General features: G+C 42.5%; 1 protein-coding gene across 2 annotated transcripts in view; it reads left to right on the forward strand.

Annotated features, from left to right (window-relative positions):
* Nucleotides 1–220: 220 nt before the first annotated feature.
* The window catches only part of LOC106570498 (tubulointerstitial nephritis antigen-like), a 71,995-nt gene continuing 46,699 nt past the window's right edge, over nt 221–25,516 (forward strand). The window contains exons 1-3 of one of the 2 annotated variants that reach the window (XM_045694901.2): nt 221–418; nt 11,456–11,766; nt 17,526–17,592. In XM_045694901.2, coding sequence (XP_045550857.1) covers nt 11,463–11,766; nt 17,526–17,592 — 371 coding nt within the window. In that variant the 5' untranslated portion in view covers nt 221–418; nt 11,456–11,462. The remainder of the gene's footprint in view (nt 419–11,455; nt 11,767–17,525; nt 17,593–25,516) is intronic. The other variant, XM_014142904.3, reaches the window with a different exon arrangement.

Genomic DNA, 25,516 nt, shown 5'->3' on the forward strand with positions numbered 1-25,516 from the left:
GGCAGAGAGAGTGATAGAAAATAAGGATTAGGCTAGGAGTCAGGGGGATTGGGCAGAGAGAGAGAGATAGAAAATAAGGATTAGGCTAGGAGTCAGGGGGATAGGGCAGAGAGAGAGAGATAGAAAATAAGGATTAGGCTAGGAGTCAGGGGAATAGGGCAGAGAGAGAGAGTGTGTGAAGGAGGGGGTGGGAGGAGTGGTTTGTTCATACTTAGTGGCTGTACAGTATATATAACTCAGTGGTTTAGCATGACAGTGCAGTGAATGAGAAGAGCGTGAGCAAGAAAGGGAGACAGACTTTCTCTCTGTGTATGAATTACCGAGAAAGCAGCAGAAAATAATATAATCTTTTACAGGACTCGGTTTTTCTATTGGATTACAAACAAGAAGAGAGATTTTCACAGAACACACATACAAGGTAAAATGTATTACCTCTTTCACTCTCTCTGAGCCAGATCAGACAGGTGCAGGATTCACATGTTATCAATTTTTTTAACAAACATTTTGGAAGTAGTTTTGATGGTAAACAACTAAATAAATAAAGCTAGTTAGATTTCCTTGGCTATGCTAGTTTTGTTATAATGTGATTGTAATAAGCATTTACTGTGACTAGTTTCAGTTATGTTCAGGCTTCCTAATCAGATTCTTAGGAAAGTTTGTTTTCAGAGTTTGACTAGTTGCCTAGTTAAATAAAGGTTTAATAAAAAAACAATTAAAAAAACGATGATTTAACCCACATATAATACTACGAAATTAGACTTGATATGTGGAACAAGTGACATAAGAATGTCTGAAAGTGTAGTGTACATCTTATGTATTCTAGATACTAAGATTATTGCTCATTTTGTCTTTGGACTGTGTCTCCTGGTTTGTGTGACACCTGTAAAATAAATGGTTGCTTTGTTTAGTGTATCCTTGAATTGAGAATAAAAGTAAACAGAACTCAAGGACTCCATGACACACTCTTAGAACTCTCTAGAAATACCTCACTCCATTGAAATGCTTTTAGACTGATACTGACTGTGAGTGATTGAGTTATCTAGTGGGTTGTGAAGCAATGTTTCAAAGTTCAGCTGATCCTATTTGTCTGTATGTGAAGAGAGGCGAGAGAGTTGGTGTGTGTGTGTCTATGCGTGTGTTTGCTTGCGTGCAGGTGTTTGTTTGTCTGGCTGTCTCAGCACAGGTGAATGATACTGCCCAGGTGAGATGAAATCAGGGTGTGTTGTGCTTGTTCAGTGTTCTACCCTCATGACTCCATACAATATGAGGCAGACAGGCAGCCAGCAATGGACTCTGGAAGTTGTTGAGCAGCTGGTTCTAGGGCACTGCATCCCTCTGATTTGCAGTCGTTATGGGTTATAATAACTGTGGAATGTCTATAAGTTGGTTGTGTGTGCGATGAGGCTATGGTGGCTTGCATATGCCTGTTTTACTGTGCTGGAGGGATCAACAGCAAGGCTACAGCTTACAACAGTACTGTGCCATTCTGAATGTCTGAGGTGCTACTGTGGAACCAAAACAGCACTGTGCCATTCTGTATGTCTGAAGCGCTACCGTGGAACAAAATGGGACCGAGACTGGACCCAGCAGGCCATATCATATTCACAGGGATTATAATTTTTTAAAATTTAACCTTTATTTAACTAGGCAAGTTAGTTAAGAACAAATTCTTATTTGGGTTAACTGCCTTGTTCAGGGGCAGAGCAACAGATTTTTACCTTGTCAGCTCGGGGATTCGATCTAGCAACCTTTCGATTACTGGCCCAACACGCTAACCACTAGGCTACCGGCCACCCCACATACACTAGACAAAGCTGTCGTCTACAAAGGAAAGTTTGATTACAGGTAAGCTCTCAGAGGACATACATGTACTTGGCTTGATCAATGATGGCCGGTATTTGCTATATTTGCACCATAGAGGAAGTTTTCCTTTAAGCTATTTGTGGTTTTTGCTTTTTGCCTATCATTGACTCACAGAGTTGGCAGGGGTGTACTTAAATAAAAATAGTTTAAAGTACTACTTAAGTAATTTTTGGGGTATCTGTACTATACTTTACTATTTATATTTTGACATTTTTTTTTACTTTATATTTGTAACGTTTACTACATTCCTAAAGAAAATAATGTACTTTTTACTCCATACATTTTCTCTGACACCCAAAAGCAGTTGTTACATTTTGAATATTTAACAGGACAGAAAGTTGTCAAATTCACACACTTATCAAGAGAACATCCCTGGTCATCTCTACTGCCTCTCATCTGGCGGACTCACTAAACACATATGCTTCGTTTGTAAATGATGTCTGAGTGTTGCAGTGTGCCCCTGGCTATCTGTAAATGAAAAAAAACAAGGAAATTGTGCCGTCTGGTTTGCTTAATTTAAGGAATTTAAAATTATTCATACATTTACTTTTTGATACTTAAGTATAATTTAGCAATTACATTTAGTTTTGATACTTAAGTATATTTAAAACCAAATACTTTTAGACTTTTACTCAAGTAGTATTTTACTGGCTGACTTTCGTTACTTGAGTCATTTTCTATTAAGGTATCTTTACTTTTACTCAAGTCTGACAATTGGGTACTTTTTCCACCACTCAGGGTTGGTCATTGTCATTCCGAAGCATATTGTATGTACAGTATATTGTAAGTCCTGTATGTGACATGACACAATTTGCCCTTAATAAGGTAATTCTGGTCACATGTCCATTTACAGTACATAGAGTTGACCTGTGATTTGGTGATGGTGTTGATAGTGTTAATGATGATGGTTTTGATGGTGTGGATGGTGTTTGGTAATGGTGTTGATGGTGGTGTTAATGGTAGTTGGTGACGGTGTTTGGTCATGGTGTTGATGGTGGTGTTAATGGTAGTTGGTGACGGTGTTTGGTCATGGTGTTGATGGTGGTGTTAATGGTAGTTGGTGATGGTGTTTGGTCATGGTGTTGATGGTGGTGTTAATGGTAGTTGGTGACGGTGTTTGGTCATGGTGTTGATGGTGGTGTTAATGGTAGTTGGTGACGGTGTTTGGTCATGGTGTTGATGGTGGTGTTAATGGTAGTTGGTGATGGTGTTTGGTCATGGTGTTGATGGTGGTGTTAATGGTAGTTGGTGATGGTGTTTGGTCATGGTGTTGATGGTGGTGTTAATGGTAGTTGGTGACGGTGTTTGGTCATGGTGTTGATGGTGGTGTTAATGGTAGTTGGTGACGGTGTTTGGTCATGGTGTTGATGGTGGTGTTAATGGTAGTTGGTGACGGTGTTTGGTCATGGTGTTGATGGTGGTGTTAATGGTAGTTGGTGACGGTGTTTGGTCATGGTGTTGATGGTGGTGTTAATGGTAGTTGGTGACGGTGTTTGGTCATGGTGTTGATGGTGGTGTTAATGGTAGTTGGTGATGGTGCTTGGTCATGGTGGTGGTTGGTAATGGTGTTAATGGCATTTGGTGATGGTGTTAATGATAGTTGGTGATGGTGTTTGGGGATGGTGTTGATGGTGGTGTTAATGGTATTTGGTGATGGTGTTGATGGTGGTGTTAATGGTAGTTGGTGATGGTGCTTGGTCATGGTGGTGGTTGGTAATGGTGTTAATGGTATTTGGTAATGGTGTTGATGGTGGTTAGTCATGATGGTGTTGGTGTTGGTGATGGTGGTTGTTGATGGTGGTGATGATATTTGGTGCTGATGGTGGTTAGTGGTTGGTGCTGATGGTGGTTGGTAATGGTGTTTGTAATGGTAGTGTTGATGACACACACACACACACACACACACACACACACACACACACACACACACACACACACACACACACACACACACATACACTGCTGGGTTAAGGTGTGGTCAAGATTCCATGTCGGAGTGGCACTGACTAAAATACAATAAAATAGAATACAGTATAAACATATGAAATGAGTAAAGCAGTATATTCATAAGCATTATTAAAGTGACCAGGGATTCTATGTCTATGTACAGTGCCTTTGGAAAGTATTCAGACTCCTTGACTTTTTTCACATTTTGTTACGTTAGAGCATTATTCTAAAATTGGTTAATTAAATAAAAATCCTTAGCAATCTACACACAATACCCCATAATGACATAGTAAAAACATATCTATATTTTTTTTGATATGTTTTGCAAATGTATTGAAAATACAAAACAGAAATACCTTATTAACATAAGTATTCAGACCCTTTGTTAATAAACTCGAAATTGAGCTCTTTAGCTGACTAAAGAGGACAGCCAGCTGGATGTGTAACAACCACACTCTATCCTTGATTGATTTTAGAGCTGTAATTTAATGTATTTTTCACAACAATTTGTTGACTGTTTCCATTGATCATCATTGAGATGTTTCTACAACTTGATTGGAGTCTACCTGTGCGAAATTCAGTTGATTGGACATGATTTGGAAAGGCACTGAACAGACTATATATGGTCCCACGGTTGACAGTGCATGTCAGAGCAAAAACCAAGCCATGAGGTCGAAGGAATTGTCTGTGGACAATTCTGTTTTGTTAGCGCGTTTTGTTCAATAATCCACTGTCTCAAACAACATCCGGTGAAATTGCTGAGCGTGAAACTCAACAAAACAGAAATTCTCATAATAAACATACATAAAATATAGAAATGTTATACACCAGCTTAAATAAACTTTTTGTTAATCCAGGTTTTCACCTGCCATATGAGTTCTGTTATACTCACAGACATTATTTTAACAGTTTTGGAAACGTTAGAGTGTTTTCTATCCAAATCTACAAATCTATGCATATCCTAGCTTCTGGGCCTGAGTAGCAGGCAGTTTACTATGGGCACGCTTTTCATCCAAAATTCCAAATGCTGCCCCCTACCCTAGTGAAGTATTAAAAGTAAATAGAATTGATAAAATGTACTTAAATATCACAAGTAAAAGTATAAACCATTTGAAATTCCTTATATTAAGCAAACCAGAAGGTATGATTATTATATATTTTTTTATTGACGGATAGCCAGGGGCACACTGCAACACTCAGACATAATTTCCAAATGAAGCATGTGTGTTTAGTGAGTCCGCCAGATGAGAGGAGGTAGGGATGACCAGAGATGTTCTCTTGATAAGTGTGTGAATTGTATCATTTTCCTGTCAAAATGTAATGAGTACTTTTGGGTGTTAGAGAAGTAAAAGTTGGCAAAAATATAAATAGTAAAGTACAGATACCCCAAAAACTACTTAAGTAGTATTTGAAAGTATTTTTACTTAAGTACTTTACACCACTGCTCATTAGTTAAACCGGTGAAGACAGTTGTGCCTGGATTCATGTTGGCTCTAATATCCCTGTTTGTGAGCATTTCTCCTTTGCCAAGATAATCCATCCACCTGACAGGTGTGGCATATCAAGAAGCTGATTAAACAACATGATCAATCTCCAGGTGCACCTTGTGCTGCGGACAACAAAAGGCCACTCTAAAATGTGCAGTTATGTCACAAAACACAATGCCACAGATGTTTGACGTTTTGAGGGAGTGTGCAATTGGCATGCTGACTGCAGGAATGTCCACCAGAGCTGTTGCCAGAGAATTGAATGTTCATTTCTCTACCATAAGCCACCTCCAATGTCATTTTAAAGAATTTGGCAGTATGTCCAACCGGACTAATAACCACAGACCACGTGTAACCGCGCCAGCCCAGGATCTCCACATCTGGATTCTTTACCTATGGGATCGTCTGAGACCAGCCAGCCGGACAGCTGATGAGACTGAGGAGTATTTCTGTCTGTAATAAAATCCTTTTGTGGGAAAAAACGAATTCTGATTGGCTGGGACTGGCTCCCAAGTGGCTGGGCCTAACTCCCAAGTGGGTGGGCCTATGCCCTCCAAGGCCCACCCATGGCTGCACCCCTGCCCAGTCATGTGAAATCCATAGATTAGGACCTAATGAATTTATTTCAATTGACTGATTTCCTTCTGTGAACTGTAACTCAGTAAAATCTTGAAATTGTTGCATGTGGCGTTTTATATTTTTGTTCAGTATATATAATTATATAATTATAACTCATTTTTCAAACACTCCACAAATTTCTTGTTAACTTCTATGGGCTACGTGGGACGCTAGCGTCCCACCTGCGGGACACAGCCAGTGAAATATCAGGGCGGCAAATTCAAAACAACAAAATGTCATAATTCAACTTTCTCAAACATACAACTATTTTACACCATTTTAAAGATACGCTTCTCCTTGATGTAACCACATTGTCCAATTTCAAAATGGCTTTACAGCGAAAGCAAAACATTAGATTAAGTTAGGAGAGTACATAGACAAAAATAATCACACAGCCATTTTCCAAGCAAGGACATGTGTCAATAAAACCCAAAACACAGCTAAATTATGCACTAACCTTTGACGATCTTCATCAGATGACACTCCTAGGACATTATGTTACAAAATACATGTATGTTTTGTTTGATAAAGTTCATCCAAAAACAGCATTTTACTTTGGCGCGTGATGTTCAGAAAAAGTATTCCCACCAAAACTTCTGGTGAATGTGCACATCAATTTACAAAAATAATCATCATAAATGTTGACAAAATATATAACAATTATTTAAAGAATTATAGATAGACTACTCCTGGATGCAACCGCTGTGTCAGATTTTAAAATAGCTTTACGGAGAAAGCACATTTTACATTATTCTGAGTACATAGCTTGCCATCACAGCAAGCTATACAGACACCCGCCAAGTTCGGGGTCACCTAAACTCAGAATTAGTATTATAAATATTCTCTTACCTTTGCTGATCTTCGTCAGAATGCACTCCCAGGACTGCTACTTCCACAAGAAATGTTGTTTTTGTTCAAAATAATCCATATTTATGTCCAAATACCTCCGTTTTGTTCGTGCATACAGAGCACTATCCAAAGGCATAACGCGCGAGCGCGGTACCAGAGACGAAAAGTCAAAATGTTCCATTACCGTACTTAGAAGCATGTCAAACGCAGTTTAAAATCAATCTTTATGGTATTTTTAACGTAAAATTACGATAATATTCCAACCGGACAATAGCATATTCATTCAAGAAGAAAACGAAGGAGGGGCGCGCTCACGGGACCGAGCAAATCCAATCCCTTTGTCCCCAGGCAGTCCACTGATTGACTGAGCTCCTATTATCTGCCCAGTGACAGGAGAATGCTGAAAGAACTTTCTGAAGGCTGTTGACAGCCAATGGAAGCCTTAGGAAGTGCAACATGACCCCACAGAAACTGTAGAACTACAATTCACAGATTTTCCACTTCCTGGTTGGATTTTTCTCAGGTTTTTACCTACCGTATAAGTTCTGTTATACTCACAGACACCATTCAAACAGTTTTAGACACTTCAGAGTGTTGTCTATCCAAATCTACTAATAATATGTCTATTCTAGTGTCTGGGCCAGAGTAGTAACCAGTTTAATTTGGGTACGTTTTTCATCCGGCCGTGAAAATACTGCCCCCTACACCTCAACAGGTTTTAACAAACTATAGTTTTGGCAAGTCGGTTAGGACATCTACTTTGTGTATGACACAAGTAATTTTTCCAACAATTGTTTACAGACAAATTATTTCACTTATAATTCACTGTATCACAATTCCAGTGGGTCAGAAGTTTACATACACTAAGTTGACTGTGCCTTTAAACAGCTTGGAAAATTCCAGAAAATTATGTTATGGCTTTAGAAGCATCTGATAGGCTAATTGACATCATTTGAGTCAATTGGAGGTGTACCTGTGGATGTATTTCAAGGCCTACCTTCAAACTCAGTGCCTCTTTGCTTGACATCATGGGAAAATCAAAAGAAATCAGCCAAGACCTCAGAAAGCAATTGTAGACCTCCACAAGTCTGGTTCATCCTTGGGAGCAATTTCCAAACGCCTGAAGGTACCATGTTCATCTGTACAAACAATAGTACGCAAGTATAAACACCATGTCACCACGCAGCCGCCATACCGCTCAGGAAGGAGACGTGTTCTGTCTCCTAGAGATGAACGTACTTTGGTGTGAAAAGTGCAAGTCAATTCCAGAACAACAGCAAAAATATGTTGTGAAGATGCTGGAGGAAACCAGTACAAAAGTATCTATATCCACAGTAAAACGAGTCCTATATCAACATAACCTGAAAGGCCGCTCAGCAAGGAAGAAGCCACTGCTCCAAAACCGCCATAAAAAAGCCAGACTACGGTTTGCAACTGCACATGGGGACAAAGATCGTGCTTTTTTGATAAATGTCCTCTGGTCTGATAAAACAAAAATAGAACTGTTTGGCCATAATGACCATCGTTATGTTTGGAGGAAAAAGGGGGAGGCTTGCAAGCCGAAGAACATCATCCCAACCGTAAATCACGGGGGTGGCAGCATCATGTTGTGGGGGTGCTTTGCTGCAGGAGGGACTGGTGCACTTCACAAAATAGATTGCTACATGAGGAAGGAAAATTATTTTGATATATTGAAGCAACATCTCAAGACATCAGTCAGGAAGTTAAAGCTTGGTCACAAATGGGTCTTCCAAATGGACAATGACCCTATATATACTTCCAAAGTTGTGGCAAAATGGCTTAAGGACAACAAAGTCAAGGTATTGGAGTGGCCATCACAAAGCCCTGACCTCAATCCCATAGAAAATGTGTGGGCCTAACTGAAAAAGCGTGTGCGAGCAAGGAGGCCTACAAACCTGACTCAGTTACACCAGCTCTGTCAGGAGGAATGGGCCAAAGTTCACCCAACTTATTGTGGGAAGCTTGTGGAAGGCTACCGAAAAAGTTTGACCCAAGTTAAACAATTTAAAGGCAATGCTACCAAATACTAATTGAGTGTATGTGAACGTTTGACCCACTGGGAATGTGATGAAAGAAATAAAAGCTGAAATAAATAATTCTCTCTACTATTATTCTGACATTTCACATTCTTAAAATAAAGTGGTGATCCTAATTGACCTAAGACAGGGAATTTTTACAAGAATATTCCATTCTTGTAAAAAGTCAGGAATTGTGACAACTGAGTTTAAATGTATTTGGCTAAGGTTGTATGCAAACTTCCAACTTCAACTGTATATATAGTACATGTGCTCTGTAGGACAGGACAGAGAGAGGCATGGTCTGTAGGACAGGATAGAGAGAGGTGTGGTTTGTAGGACAGTCTAGAAAGAGACATGGTCTGTAGGACAGGATGGAGGCGTGGTTTGTAGAACATGATAGAGAGAGGCCTGGTCTGTAGGACAGGATAGAGAGAGATGCGCGGTTTGTAGGACAGGATAGAGAGAGAGGCGTGGTCTGTAGAACAGGATAGAGAGAGAGGCGTGGCCTGTATGACAGGATAGAGAGAGAGGCGCGGTTTGTAGGACATGATAGAGAGAGGCCTGGTCTGTAGGACAGGATAGAGAGAGAGGCGTGGTGTGTAGGACAGGATAGAGAGAGAGGCGTGGCCTGTAGGACAGGATAGAGAGAGAGGCGCGGTTTGTAGGACATGATAGAGAGAGGCCTGGTCTGTAGGACAGGATAGAGATAGAGGCGTGGTTTGTAGGACAGGATAGAGAGAGGCATGGTCTGTAGGACAGCATAGGGAGAGGCGTGGTCTGTAGGACAGGATAGAGAGAGGCTTGGTTTGTAGGACAGGATAAAGGCGTGGTTTATAGAGGCGTGGTTTATAGGACAGGATAGAGAGAGAGGTGTGGTTTGTAGGACAGGATAGAGAGAGAGGCGTGGTTTGTTGGACAGGATAGAGAGAGGCGTGGTTTATAGGACAGGATGGAGAGAGGCGTGGTCTGTAGGACAGGATAGAGAGAGAGGCATGGTTTGTAGGACAGGATACAGAGAGGCGTGGTCTTCATAGGACAGGATAGAGAGAGAGAGAGAGAGAGAGAGAGAGAGAGGCATGCTCTTTGGGACATTTCCTGAAGCGTGACAGATTAGCTGTGACAGACAGCAGGAAGTCTGTTTCCATGATGACGTGATAGCCTTATACTCTCATGTTGATGATAATAATGTCACAACCCCCGTTTTTGACTGAGCGGTGGTGGAATGTCCCTTTTTTAATAAACAGTGAAGTATTGCATTGAGTGCTATTTTAGTGTGGCCGCATCGATCAACGTATTGTGCAAAGAGACCCCAGAGAGCCATATTTATCGCACTCACAGTCTTTGTCCCAAATGGAACCCTATTCTCTACACAGTGCACTACTTTTGACCAGGGCTGCACCCTATTCCCTATAAAGTGCACTACTTTTGACCAGATGGTACCTGGTCAAAAGTAGTGCACTTTATAGGGAAAAGGGTGTCATTTGGGTCATTGACACAATCTAGTAATGTCTCAGACCTGAAACCATTGAAATACAGTAACAGTATTGGGCAGTTCAATCTTTGCAGCTTTACCTTTCTCTTCATCATAGTGAAGTATAGATTTGCACTGTTCAAATTAAAATACAGTAGAACATTCTGTGAATGCTATAGAGTTCTTTGAAGAGTAGTGTAAGGCTTTGTGGAGAGGTCCCTTAAAATCTTGACCTAACCTGTTAGATGTAAACACCTCAACAATTTATAGCTATTTTTTACCAGAAAGGTGAGATTTTCATCTCTTTTGGAGTATGTAGCATTCCTAGTTATTGTTGATGGGCCTCTCATTACCTTTGGGTATGTCTATTTAGGCGAAAATCTATATTTTGCCATCATCATCCAAGGTATGTCAAAGCTACATAATATACAAAGTGTTATGTTCCATACTTGTTGATTATAAACGCTTATTACATAAAAAGATGCTATGTTACTATTCTTACTAGTTATGTTGAAATAATCTAAACCCAAATAACAGGCCTTATTTAAAAAGTTGTGAAACAAGAGGTATTCTGTTTTCTTGAGACCTCTCATAGGAAGCGGTTTAAAGAAATACAGTACTTTAGTCATCAGTTGCTTACACTAGGTTCACCCTTTAAATCAAATCAAATGTAGGTTTGTATGTTATTACAGTTAGTTGATGCTTTTGATACACTGTATGACCCTGTTGAAGGTTGTGAGTGGATTGTTTCATAAAGGAACCAGATGAACGTTGGTGTTATCACGGGTTGATAATTCAGTCAGAGTCCACTGTGAAGGGAAACCTTGCAGAGTAGGCATGCAGCTCAGGCCTCCTCCTCCTTCTCCTCATCCTCCTCCTTCTCCAGATTCTTCTCCAGCTCCTCCTCCTTCCATCTTCCTAAGAACTCTCTCCAGCTGTTAAATGACCCACTGAGTGTGACTTTTGGGCTTGCTGTTAGATTTAGAATATATTCTCCTACTGTTAGACCTACATATCTCACTTGTTGATCTCTAAGCAGGACTAGGCCTGTCATCTTATTCCAAAATAATCTATTAGGATTTTGACAAATGTCTGACCTGACACTCTATCAGTGTCTACATAACAACTTCTGACCTGCTCACAGCATCCTAACACATGTTCTTCTTTGTCCCTTCTGTCAGGGTAGAAATGAAGCTTCTAGCGGCCATAGCAGTGGTGCTCCTCCTAGTGGTGGCGGAGAGTATGGCGGCCAGAGGCGCATCCAGGAGGACCAAGAGGGAGCTGATGAGCCCGCTGCACATGGGGGGAATCAGGGACCCGTTTGGGTCGTACTGCGAGCGGAGAGGGGGCTGCTGCCCGGGCCGGGACGACCAGTGTACGGTGCCCTACCTGGACACCATCTGTTACTGTGACCTGTTCTGTAACCGAACCATCTCAGACTGCTGCCCTGACTTCTGGGGCCACTGTCTGGGCATCTCACCCCCTTTCATTGGTAAGTGAGAGGGTGTGTGTGGGGAGGAGGGTGTGAGGCGGCGGGGGGGGTCATATGGTGAGTGCGTGTGTATGGGCCTGCCACTTAGGATTCAAACAGAAAGGCCCAATACAGTGGCAGACCTGTACAGTAGCCAAAGTATATAGGTAGGTCCCACACTGAGTGGCTTGTATGGGACTACTGAATGAATGGCAACTATCAACTGCTAATCCTACGCACAGGCAAAGTTATGTGTTCAACTGTCACAGTACATTAGGTAGGAGGTCCCATTAGCCTGTGAAACCTTAGCACACTGTGGTAAAATAAAATGTTATTTGTCATATGCTTCACAAACAACAGGTGTAGACTAACAGGGAAGTGCTTACGGACGCTTCCCAAAAAGGCAGAAAGAAAAAAAGAGAAATAATATAAAAATAATAACTCAAAGAATAAATACACAATGAGTAACGATAACTTGGCTATATACACAGTACCGAGTCGATGTGCAGGGGTACGAGGTAATTAAGGTAGATGTGTACATATAGGTAGGGATAAAGTGACTAGTTAACAGGATAGACAATAGACAGTAGCAGCAATGTATGTGATGAGTCAAAAGAGATTAGTGCAACAAGGGTTCACTTTCATTGCTTTCACAGTATAAACATGCTTCACATACACTATAACTCTGCTAGTCGTTGTGGAGGTGTAAAATGTTCTGCTGGCAGCAGGGCCCAACCTGAGAAGAGACCAGGGACAGTAGTCTTCTTATTAGTCTGAGACAGAGGGAGGGGGAGGTCGGAGGGAGGGATGAGTGGACGTCAGGAGAAAGAATGCACACCATGCAGAGAGAGGGAGAGATAGGCGACGGGAACGGGACAGGAGGTAGAGAGAGGTCGAGGTAGGTATGTGCTCGCTAGATGACAGGGAGGTTGCATTTCCCAAAAGAGGGACATAAACACACCTTAGCCTATGGGAAACGGGGGAAAGAGAAAGGAATGACACCTTAATTTCTCACTCTCTCTACCTCACTTGCTCTTTCCCATCTCCCAGCTCACCTTATCAGAGAGCAGCTCAGACAAACTGTAGGATAAATTCCAAAACCCTTTCATTCAAATCAAGACAAATCATTCTTGGAAACAGTAAATGCATCCCTTCCTCCAAACAGTTTCCGGCATGTCAGCTCAAGTTAAGGGTTAGGGTTAGGTTTAGGTTTAGGTTCACCTCTCCTAGTTCCCACTCCACAGAACCATTAGCTCAAGGATTAGGGTTAGGTTTAGGTTCACCTCTCCTAGGTCCAACTCCACAGAACCATTAGCTCAAGTTAAGGGTTAGGTTTAGGTTCACTTCTCCTAGTTCCCACTCCACAGAACCATTATGGAGTAGTGATGGAGTTAAGAAGAGTCTATCGATACATTCGTGAGTTAATATACTGTAAGAAACATAATTAAAAAATCCCCATCAAAATCCATTCAGTTTAAGTTAGAGATATCTTTTTTTTGCATGGGCTGCGTCTCAATCCACCACATCTGCCGATGTCGGCCCACCGTATCTGTAGCTACGGCTGTGTTTGTCAGACTATGAGACATCCCAAAAATCGTTCTTCTCACGAAAACATCTGCAGTGTCATGGGACTCGTCTGAAGTCGGTAACGCTGATGTGCCAACTGTCTGTACTGTAGCGTCTGAAACCGTGTAGGCTACAAACCAATGTTTGGCTCTATGTGCCATGGGACTCGTCTGAAGGTAACCCACACAAATCAATGGAAGTATAGAGGTTGTTTTGTGCCAACAAAAAAAAGGGTTAAATGTGTCCAAAAAAAATATACAATATTTTCTGAGCTTTCTTATGTCTCCTAGATATAGGACAGACACTTCAAAACCTTTTGTTAACTCTCTCACTACACACCTCACAGCCAGGGGGTTACTGTTAACTCTCTCACTACACACCTCACAGCCAGGGTGTTACTGTTAACTCTCTCACTACACACCTCACAGCCAGGGGGTTACTGTTAACTCTCTCACTACACACCTCACAGCCAGGGTGTTACTGTTAACTCTCTCACTACACACCTCACAGCCAGGGTGTTACTGTTAACTCTTTCACTACACACCTCACAGCCAGGGGGTTACTGTTAACTCTCTCACTACACACCTCACAGCCAGGGTGTTACTGTTAACTCTCTCACTACACACCTCACAGCCAGGGTGTTACTGTTAACTTTATCACTACACACCTCACAGCCAGGGGGTTACTGTTAACTCTCTCACTACACACCTCACAGCCAGGGGGTTACTGTTAACTCTCTCACTACACACCTCACAGCCAGGGGGTTACTGTTAACTCTCTCACTACACACCTCACAGCCAGGGGGTTACTGTTAACTCTCTCACTACACACCTCACAGCCAGGGTGTTACTGTTAACTCTCTCACTACACACCTCACAGCCAGGGGGTTACTGTTAACTCTCTCACTACACACCTCACAGCCAGGGTGTTACTGTTAACTCTTTCACTACACACCTCACAGCCAGGGTGTTACTGTTAACTCTCTCACTACACACCTCACAGCCAGGGGGTTACTGTTAACTCTCTCACTACACACCTCACAGCCAGGGTGTTACTGTTAACTCTCTCACTACACACCTCACAGCCAGGGTGTTACTGTTAACTCTCTCACTACACACCTCACAGCCAGGGTGTTACTGTTAACTCTTTCACTACACACCTCACAGCCAGGGGGTTACTGTTAACTCTCTCACTACACACCTCACAGACAGGGGGTTACTGTTAACTCTCTCACTACACACCTCACAGCCAGGGTGTTACTGTTAACTCTTTCACTACACACCTCACAGCCAGGGGGTTACTGTTAACTCTCTCACTACACACCTCACAGCCAGGGTGTTACTGTTAACTCTCTCACTACACACCTCACAGCCAGGGGGTTACTGTTAACTCTCTCACTACACACCTCACAGCCAGGGGGTTACTGTTAACTCTCTCACTACACACCTCACAGCCAGGGTGTTACTGTTAACTCTCTCACTACACACCTCACAGCCAGGGTGTTACTGTTAACTCTCTCACTACACACCTCACAGCCAGGGTGTTACTGTTAACTCTCTCACTACACACCTCACAGCCAGGGTGTTAATGTTAACTCTCTCACTACACACCTCACAGCCAGGGTGTTACTGTTAACTCTCTCACTACACACCTCACAGCCAGGGTGTTACTGTTAACTCTCTCACTACACACCTCACAGCCAGGGTGTTACTTTTAACTCTCTACACCTCACAGCCAGGGGGTTACTGTTAACTCTCTCACTACACCTCACAGCTAGGGTGTTACTGTTAACTCTCTCACTACACACCTCACAGCCAGGGTGTTACTGTTAACTCTCTTACTACACACTCTGTGTGTGGGTGTGTGTTTGTGGACACGAGGGTGCCTACATGGCTGGTAGCTTGGGTGCTTTCCCTCTCCCGCTGGCGTTTGAGCACGCCCGTGTGTGCCCCTCATGCCTTCGTGCCTTTGTGTGTCTGGTGTCTGGAGTGTGTAGTGTAAATGATCCATGGTATCACCATCTCTAAACAATTCCATATGTTAGCCCCCCCCCCCCCCCCCCCAACGGCTTAGACTTTTAGAGGTAATGAGACAGACAGACAGACAGACAGACAGACAGACAGACAGACAGACAGACAGACAGACAGACAGACAGACAGACAGACAGACAGACAGACAGACAGACAGACAGACAGACAGACAGACAGACAGACAGACAGACAGACAGAGAGGAGCTGCTGGAGTGTTACTGTGTTACTACCATAAAACACACAGCAGTCTCCTGCAGGGCACGGCCCAACACAGCGTTAGCATCTGACCTTCCTCCTACACAAGGGGAGTGTTACTGTGTTACTACCATAAAACACACAGCAGTCTCCTGCAGGGCACGGCCCAACACAGCATCAGCATCTGACCTTCCTCCTACACAAGGGGAGTGTTACTGTGTTACTACCATAAATCACACAGCAGTCTCCTGCAGGGCACGGCCCAACACAGCATCAGCATCTGACCTTCCTCCTACACAAGGGGAGTGTTAGAGGGAAGAGGTCAACAGAGATGGTGTAGACATCTGTCCCAGTCAGTCCAGGACTTCAACTGAACATTTGAATGACCCTGTAAACCTTTGAAAATGACAAAAGACATTGGAAAGGAAATAGTGCTGAAAAAACTTAGAAAAAAGGACCATGAGGATAATACATGGATTATACGTTTTTGATTCAAACTCCATGGAATGTCTAATCCTATACTGATGAGGTCTCGATGGGATTTAAATTGACCCCACCTCCGGAGGCCACACGGGTGTGTGTGGTTTTGTCTTTGCCCAGTGAGGGGTGGGATGTGTGAGGTAGAGTGGCGCCCCTGTACCCTGGAACCCCCTGGAGGTGGCAGGGTTTTCATTAAGTGTGTGTGTGTGTAATTAAGCTTGTTAAGGCATGATGAGGACCTGTTAGCCCTGGGAAACAGAGGACAGAAGCCAACAGGACATTCCAACACAAGATTACTGCAGCTCAGGGTTCCCCAGACCCCACACACTACTACACACCTCACAGCCAGGGTGTTACTGTTAACTCTCTCACTACACACCTCACAGCCAGGGTGTTACTGTTAACTCTCTCACTACACACCTCACAGCCAGGGTGTTACTGTTAACTCTCTCACTACACACCTCACAGCTAGGGTGTTACTGTTAACTCTCTCACTACACACCTCACAGCCAGGGTGTTACTGTTAACTCTCTTACTACACACCTCACAGCTAGGGTGTTACTGTTAACTCTCTCACTACACACCTCACAGCCAGGGTGTTACTGTTAACTCTCTCACTACACACTCTGTGTGTGGGTGTGTGTTTGTGGACACGTGGGTGCCTACATGGCTGGTAGCTTGGGTGCTTTCCCTCTCCCGCTGGCGTTTGAGCACGCCCGTGTGTGCCCCTCATGCCTTCGTGCCTTTGTGTGTCTGGAGTGTAGAGTGTGTGTCTGTGTCTGGAGTGTGGAGTGTGTCTGTAGTGTAGAGTGTGTGGAGTGTGTGTTTGTAGTGTGGAGTGTGTGTGTGTGTAGTGTAGAGTGTGTCTGTATTGTAAAGTGTGTGTGTGTGTGTAGTGTAGAGTGTGTCTGTATTGTAAAGTGTGTGTCTGTAGTGTAGAGTGTGTCTGTATTGTAAAGTGTGTGTCTGTAGTGTAGAGTGTGTGTGTAGTGTAGAGTGTGTGGAGTGTGTGTTTGTAGTGTGGAGTGTGTGTGTGTGGTGTAGAGTGTGTCTATATTGTAAAGTGTGTGTCTGTAGTGTAGAGTGTGTGTGTAGTGTAGAGTGTGTGGAGTGTGTGTTTGTAGTGTGGAGTGTGTGTGTGTAGCGTAGAGTGTGTGTGGAGTGTGTGTTTGCAGTGTGGAGTGTGTGTGTGTGTAGTGTAGAGTGTGTAGTGTAGAGTGTGTGGAGTATGTATTGTAGAGTGTGTTATGTAGAGTGTGTGTGTAGTGTAGAGTGTGTGTAGTGTAGAGTGTGTTTGTAGTGTAGAGTGTGTGTGTGTAGTGTAGTGTGTGTGTAGTGTAGAGTGTGTGTGTGTGTATACATGGGAGTGTTGTGAGAAGATATAGTGGAGGAATCTGTATGAGTCAGCCTCTCAGATCTTCCGCCACAACTGGACCAAAAAGTTATCATTAATGTGATCCTATCGGCTGTCTGCGTCTTTTTGAATTTCCTCCCTTTGTTTCCTTCCAGGCACTTGTGAAAGAAACAGCCACAAATTCCTCTCAGGACAAACATACAAAGAGAACTGCAACTTATGGTACGTGTCTCTAACCTCTTCCTCTCTTTTCTCCCTGTACAGTGTATTCAGAAAGTATTCAGACCCCTTGACTTTTTCCACATTCTGTTAGGTTACAGCCTTATTCTAAAATGGATGCCATTTTTTTAAATCCTCAGAAATCTACATACAATACCCCATAATGACGAAGCAAAAACAGTTATTTTGTGAAATTTTACCAAATGTATGAAAAATAAAAAACAGAAATACCTTGTTACATAAGTATTCAGACCCTTTGCTATGAGACTCGAAATTGAGCTCAGGTGCATCCTGTTTCCAGTGATCATCCTTGAGATGTTTCTACAACTTGATTGGAGTCCACCTGTGGTAAATTAAATTGATTGGACATGATTTGTAAAGGCACACACCTGTCTATATAAGGTCCCACAGTTGATAGTGCATGTCAGAGCAAAAACCAAGCCATGAGGTTAAAGTAATTGTCCGTAGAGCTCCGAGACAGGATTATGTCAAAGCACAGATCTGGGGAAGGGTACCAAAAAAAAATCGGCAGCATTGAATGTCCCCAAGAACACGGTGGACTCCATCATTCTTAAATGGAAGAAGTTTGGAACCACCAAGACTCTTCCTAGAGCTGGCCGCCCTGACAAACTGAGCAATCAGGGGAGAAGGGCCTTGGTCAGGGAGGTGACCAAGAACTCGATGGTCACTCTGACAGAGCTGTAGAGTTCCTCTGTGGAGATGGGAGAAACTTCCAGAAGGACAACCATCTCTGCAGCACTCCACCAATCAGGCCTTTATGGTACAGTGACCAGACGGAAGCCACTCCTCAGTAAAAGGCACATGACAGCCCGCTTGGAGTTTGCCAAAAGGCATCTAAAGACTCTCAGACCACGAGAAACAAGATTCTCTGGTCTGATGAAACCAAGAATGCCAAGCGTCACGTCTAGAGGAAACCTGGCACCATCCCTACGGGGAAGCATGGTGGTAGCAGCATCATGCTGTGGGGATGTTTTTCAGCAGCAGTCAGGATGGATGAAAAGATGAACGGATCAAAGTACAGAGAGATTCTTGATGAAAACCAGCTGCAGAGCGCTCAAGACCTCAGACTGGGGCGATGGTTCACCTTCCAACAGGACAACGATCCTAAGCACACAGCCAAGACAATGCACGAGTGGCTTTGGGACAAGTCTCTGAATGTCTTACAGTGGCCCAGCCAGACCCCGGACTTGAACCCGGTCGAACATCCCTGGAGAGACCTGAAAAAAGCTGTGCAGCAACGCTCCCCATCCAACCTGACAGAGCTTGAGAGGATCTGCAGAGAAGAATGGGAGAAACTCCCCAAATACATTTATGGCAAGCTTGTAGCGACATACCCAAGAAGACTCAATGCTGTAATCGCTGCTAATGGTGCTTCAACAAAGTACTGGGTAAAGGGTCTGAATACTTATGTGATATTTAAGTTTTTTATTTGTTATAAATTAGCAACAATTTCTAAAAACCTGTTTTTGCTTTGTCATTATGGAGAATTGTGTGTAGAATAAGGAAATAAAAAATAAAAAACATTTCAGAATAAGTCTGTAATATAACAAAATGTGGAAAAAGTCAAGGGGTCTGAGTCCTTTCCTAAGGCACTGTATATCTCTGTCTTTACCTCTCCCCTCTCACTCCCTTTCTTTACATCTCTCTGTCCAAACAGTGATCACTCCTTCAAACACTTTGATTTGATGACGTGACCTTTCTGGTTGTACCACAGACAGACGCACATTATCCATGGAGAGTTTTGGGACCCCTGTCCATTCATTTGGTTTAATGTAGCTATCGCCTTCATGAAATGAAAGAGTCTTGCATCTTATCAAACAAGCAGCGGAGGAAAAGCAACAGCTAGATATGGTTGCATATCACCCTGCAAAACAACACTGAGCATTTGGCAACGTTAGGAAACATTGCGCAACGTTGGGTAACAGTGGGCCTTTTGGGGCTAGAGACAGGGGTAGGATGGGCTACCTCTACAAGGGCTAGATGGGAACAACACATTCTTCAAATCCCCAGTGTCTGGCAACTCTCCTCCTCTTCTCCTCCCTTCCTCCATCTGTTCCTCTCCTTCTGCTCTCCCAGTGTTGGGGAGTAGTGAACTACATGTAGTAGTTCAGAAGCTTGGTGATTAGTTATACAGATAATAATGCCAGTTTAACTACAGTAACACCCCAGCTAGGATTTAGCTCATTAATACAGGCTAAACTACAGTAACATCCCAGCTAGGATTTAGTTAACCAGTACAGGCTAAACTACAGTAACATCCCAGTTATGGTTTAGTTAACCAGTACAGGCTAAACTACAGTAACATCCCAGTTAGGGTTTAGTTAACTAATACAGGCTAAACTACAGTAACATCCCAGTTAGGGTTTAGTTAACTAATACAGGCTAAACTACAGTAACATCCAAGTTATGGTTTAGTTAACTAATACAGGCTAAACTACAGTAACATCCCAGTTATGGTTTAGTTAACTAATACAGGCTAAACTACAGTAACATCCCAGTTATGGTTTAGTTAACTAATACAGGCTAAACTACAGTAACATCCCAGTTATGGTTTAGTTAACTAATACAGGCTAAACTACAGTAACATCCCAGTTATGGTTTAGTTAACTAATACAGGATAAACTACAGTAACATCCCAGTTATGGTTTAGTTAACTAATACAGGCTAAACTACAGTAACATCCCAGTTATGGTTTAGTTAACTAATACAGGCTAAACTACAGTAACATCCCAGTTATGGTTTAGTTAACTAATACAGGCTAAACTACAGTAACATCCCAGTTATGGTTTAGTTAACTAATACAGGCTAAACTACAGTAACATCCCAGTTATGGTTTAGTTAACTAATACAGGCTAAACTACAGTAACATCCCAGCTAGGATTTAGTTAACCAATATACTGCACAGGCCAAGCCGAGTATGTTCATTCAGACTGGGGCTTATGTGTTTGATAGGCATTAGAGACCCAATGCTGTATAAACCTTACAGAAGATAATCACCGTTCAGCTGTGCATTACTCTAACCTAATGCTATAGCAGCACTGGTTATGCCCTGTTTATCAAAAGTGTTGGAAAAACGTCAATAATCAACTGACTGGTTTTCTTGATGCCTATAGTATTCTCTCTGGTATGCAATGTGGTTTTCACTCAGGTTATGGATGTGTCACAGGAACCTTAAAGGGCCTCAATGATGTCATTATTGCCCTTGATTCTAAGCAATATTGTGTTGCTATTTTTATAGACTTGGCCAAAGATTTTGATATGGTAGACCATTCCATTCTAAGGAGTATCGGTGTCTCTGAGGGGTCTTTGGCCTGGTTTGCTAACTACCGTTCTCAAAGAGTGCAGTGTATAAAGTCAGAAAATCTGCTGTCTCAGCCACTGCCTGTCACCAAGGGAGTACCCCAAGGCTTGATCCTAGGCCCCACGCTCTTCTCAATTTATATCAACAACATAGCTCAGGCAGTACGAAGCTCTCTCATCCGATTATATGCAGATGATACAGTCTTATACTCAGCTGGCCCCTCCCTAGATTTTGTGCTAAATGCTATACAACAAAGCTTTCTTAGTGTCCAACAAGCTTTCTCTACCCTTAACCTTGTTCTGAACACCTCCAAAACAAAGGTCATGTGGTTTGGTAAGAAGAATGTCCCTCTTCCCACAGGTGTTACTATGAATCAATCAATCAATCAATCAAATGTATTTATAAAGCCCTTCTTACATCAGCTGATGTCACAAAGTGCTGTACAGAAACCCAGCCTAAAACCCCAAACAGCAAGCAATGCAGGTGTAGAAGCATGGTGGCTAGGAAAAACTCCCTAGAAAGGCCAGAACCTAGGAAGAAACCTAGAGAGGAACCAGGCTATGAGGGGTGGCCAGTCCTCTTCTGGCTGTGCCGGGTAGAGATTATAACAGAACATGGCCAAGATGTTCAAATGTTCATAGATGACCAGCAGGGTCAAATAATAATAATCACAGTGGTTGTCGAGGGTGCAACAGGTCAGCACCTCAGGAGTAAATGTCAGTTGGCTTTTCATAGCCGATCATTCAGAGTATCTCTTCCGCTCCTGCTACTACCTCTGAGGGTTTAGAGTTTGAGGTAGTCACCTCATACAAGTACTTGGGAGTATGGCTAGACGGTGCACTGTCCTTCTCTCAGCACATATCAAAGCTGCAGGCTAAAGTTAAATCTAGACTTGGTTTCCTCTATCGAAATCTCTCCTCTTTCACCCCAGCTGCCAAACTAACCCTGATTCAGATGACCATCCTACCCATGCTAGATTACGGAGACATAATATATAGATCGGCAGGTAAGGGTGCTCTCGAGCGGCTAGACGTTCTTTACCATTCGGTCATCAGATTTGCCACCAATGCTCCTTATAGGACACATCACTGCACTCTATACTCACCTGTAAACTGGGCATCTCTGTATACCTGTCGCAAGACCCACTGGTTGATACTTATTTATAAAACCCTCATAGGCCTCACTCCCCCCTATCTGAGATATCTACTGCAGCCCTCATCCTCCACATACAACACCCGTTCTGCCAGTTACATTCTGTTAAAGGTCCCCAAAGCACACACATCCCTGGGTCGCTCCTCTTTTCAGTTCGCTGCAGCTAGCGACTGGAACGAGCTGCAACAAACACTCAACCTGGAATAAAACTAATAGAACAGGAGAACGCATATTATGAGGAAGTCTAATCTCAATCTCTTCATTCAAAGACTCCATCATGGACACTCTTACTGACAGTTGTGACTGCTTTGTGTGATGTATTGTTGTCTCTACCTTCTTGACCTTTGTGCTGTTGACTGTGCCCAATAATGTTTGTACCATGTTTTGTGCTGCTACCATGTTGTTGTTATGTTGTGTTGCTACCATGCTGTGTTGTCATGTGTTGCTGCCTTGTTATGTTGGAAGTGGTCTGAATGGAAAGTACAATGTTTCTCCCTGACACCATTTTTTTGGGTTTCACTATTTTTTTGGGTTTCAGATTTTGGGTTTCAGATTTTGGGTTTCAGATTTTGTTCTTAACTTTTGTCTTTGGTCTCTCTTTATGTAGTGTTGTGTTGTCTCTCTTGTTGTGATGTGTGTTTTGTCCTATATTTATATTGTATTTATTCATTTTAATCCCAGGCACCTTCTCCGCAGGAGGCCTTTTGCCTTTTGGTAGGCCGTCATTGTAAATAAGAATTTGTTCTTATCTGAAGGTTAAAAAAAAAGTACAATTATGACTTATTCAGGGTTTTGTGCTTGTTTCTAGAAAATATATTTCTATATGCCAGAGCAGAAATATAGTTTACCTATACCTATACCAGAATGAGATATTCCACTAGGTTATATCTAGAGCATAGACCTAGTGACCTAGTGGAATATCTCATTCTAGTCTTTTTGGTTCTGTTTTAGTACCCCTATACTAGTACTATACTACTACTACTATACTCTGTTCTATTGATAGCAGAATACCTGTAGGTTGGTCTGTAATACAGATTAAGACTGAAGACAATTTGGCTCTTGAATAGCAGCATGACATACAGTTGAAAGTTTATTTGGCCCAGGCCCCATATAGTGTGTGTGTGTGTGGTGTGTTTGTGTGTGTGTGTGTGGGTGTGTGTGTGTGTGTGTGTGTGTGTGTGTGTATGTGTGTGTGTGTGTGTGTGTGTGCGTGTGCGTGCGTGTGTTGGTGTTTTGTGTTGGTGTCTGTGCCAAGCTCTCCAACAGTGTCTCCACACCACCCACTGAGTAAGATGCTGAAATAAAAGATAATTGGGACAGAAATTCCTCTAACTGCCCAAGTGTGCAGGAACTTTGATCTACAAAATCATGTCTAGTACACGAATACACCTGATAACCTCTTTCTAACACCAGAATATGTAGAAAGACAATGCCAGGCTATCTCATAGACCCCTAACTCTTTGATTTGACTTATACATTGACTTCTTCTCACCTGTAGCTTTTCAATTGGACTAAATAATTGCATTGAGCGACCTTCACTATTAGCGTTGGGCTTTTTGTGTTACGAGATGGACTATTCAAGTCCTGATCACTTTTGTATGTATGGTATGGATGGTTTTCCTGTGGGGGATGTACAGTAGCTGAAAATAACAGAGGAAGTAGTGGGTTGGGAGTGAAGGCTCGAGGACAGTTTCCATGATGAGGGGAGGTAGAATTCCTCAGCTATCTGCCAGAACGGTTTCTCACATCCCCGCCATGGACTGTTTCTCAGAGAGGGTGTGTGCTTCTGTGCTTAGTCTGTGTGTGTGTGTGTGTGTGTGTGTGTGTGTGTGTGTGTGTGTGTGTGTGTGTGTGTGTGTGTGTGTGTGTGTGTGTGTGTGTGTGTGTGTGTGTGTGTGTGTGTGTGTGTGTGTGTGTGTGTGTGTGTGTGTGCGTATGCATGCGTGTGTACTGGCGATGCAAAGGCGAGTGTCTGGTTGGCGTCTGCCACCATTCATGTATCAATATTATATTTATTTTCACACTCATGCAAAGTATCCTGTAGCTCTTTCTCTAATCCAGTCTATTCCTACTGACCCCTGATCTGGTCCCTCCTGTAGGCTAAATAGCACACCTGGGCTCAAATACTATTACACATCTTTCAAAGACTTTGAGTGTTTGCTTTAGCCTGCCTGGAGTGGTAGATGGGTGTGGTGGAGACCTATGGGTCAGATAGGAGCAGAGTTAGTAAAGGGGAGACTGTAGACGTCCAGTCTAACCTAATGTGTCTCCCACTCTCTTCCTCTCCTTTGAGAGAGACATTTGGAAGTTAAATAAACACAGCCATGGTAAAAATAGACCCTGCTTTCAGTACAGCATGGTGCAGCATTTAAAGGAAGAGTTTTCTTTCTTTTTTACAAATAAATATACATTTTGGGGGAAAGTGTATGAGATGTTATAGAAGGGTCCTGATGTCTTTTTGTGATTTCACTTATTTTTGAGAAACTTACCCCAAACAGCAAATCACTTCTTCATCCTCGTTATGTATAATGAGGGCCCTGAAAAAACATGAACAAAGGCTCCACAAACACCCAGATACGTCATTTTAAATGACAAAGCTCCCAGTATAGTAATGCAGGGCTTTAGATGTTGTACACCTAAATTGTGTCATTCCGAACTTTATCCGCAACGTTATATTCCATTTAGTTGTGGCTCGAGCCACTGTTCTACAGTTAACTGCCAAAATAAAGGAAACATTTGAGTAAATGAGGAAGTGATTTGCTGTTTGGGGTAAGTTTCTGTAAAACAAAGGAAATCCCCAAAAAGGTGTCTGGACCCTTCTATATCATGCCATTTACATCAAAAATAGAGATTTGTTTGTAAAAATGTAAACTTCTCCTTTTAAGTATAAACTCCCCTTTAACTGTTAAGTTCAAACAAATGGTCCCACGCAATAAACACCAATCATGTACTCGCACGCAAGCATGAAATCACACGCACACTCCACTACTCTCCCCTCATTTCCCATGCTTGCATATTGTCCTTAACACTCCTACCAGTGGTGGTCGGTGCCGTTTAAGATGAGGGAGACAATAAAGAAATGTATGACCTTATTTCTATTACAGCAAATTAGATGACTGTCATTCATATTCAATTCACCCAGCTCAATGTAACATCGATAGGTTTAGGCTACTACATGATACTCATGTTTTCCCTATCATGAGGTTGCTACAACCTAGCCTATGAATGAAGGTTTACAATGTAGGTGCACAGGTCGAGAGACATTTTTGTAATCTAGGTGACAGACATTGACTCATTCAATACCACCTTGGACACTCTTGCCTGCATCTAGCTGATCTAGGGTGTAATCATTATTCCAACAGTTGCAAACGAGAGTTTCTTTTGGATTTATTCAGATATGCATATCCCTGTTTTGTTCCGTTTGCTTCCGTTTATTAAACGTTTTTCATCAGA

This window comes from Salmo salar, chromosome 14, assembly GCF_965601325.2.
Source record: "Salmo salar chromosome 14, fSalSal1, whole genome shotgun sequence".
Lineage (NCBI taxonomy): Eukaryota > Metazoa > Chordata > Actinopteri > Salmoniformes > Salmonidae > Salmo > Salmo salar.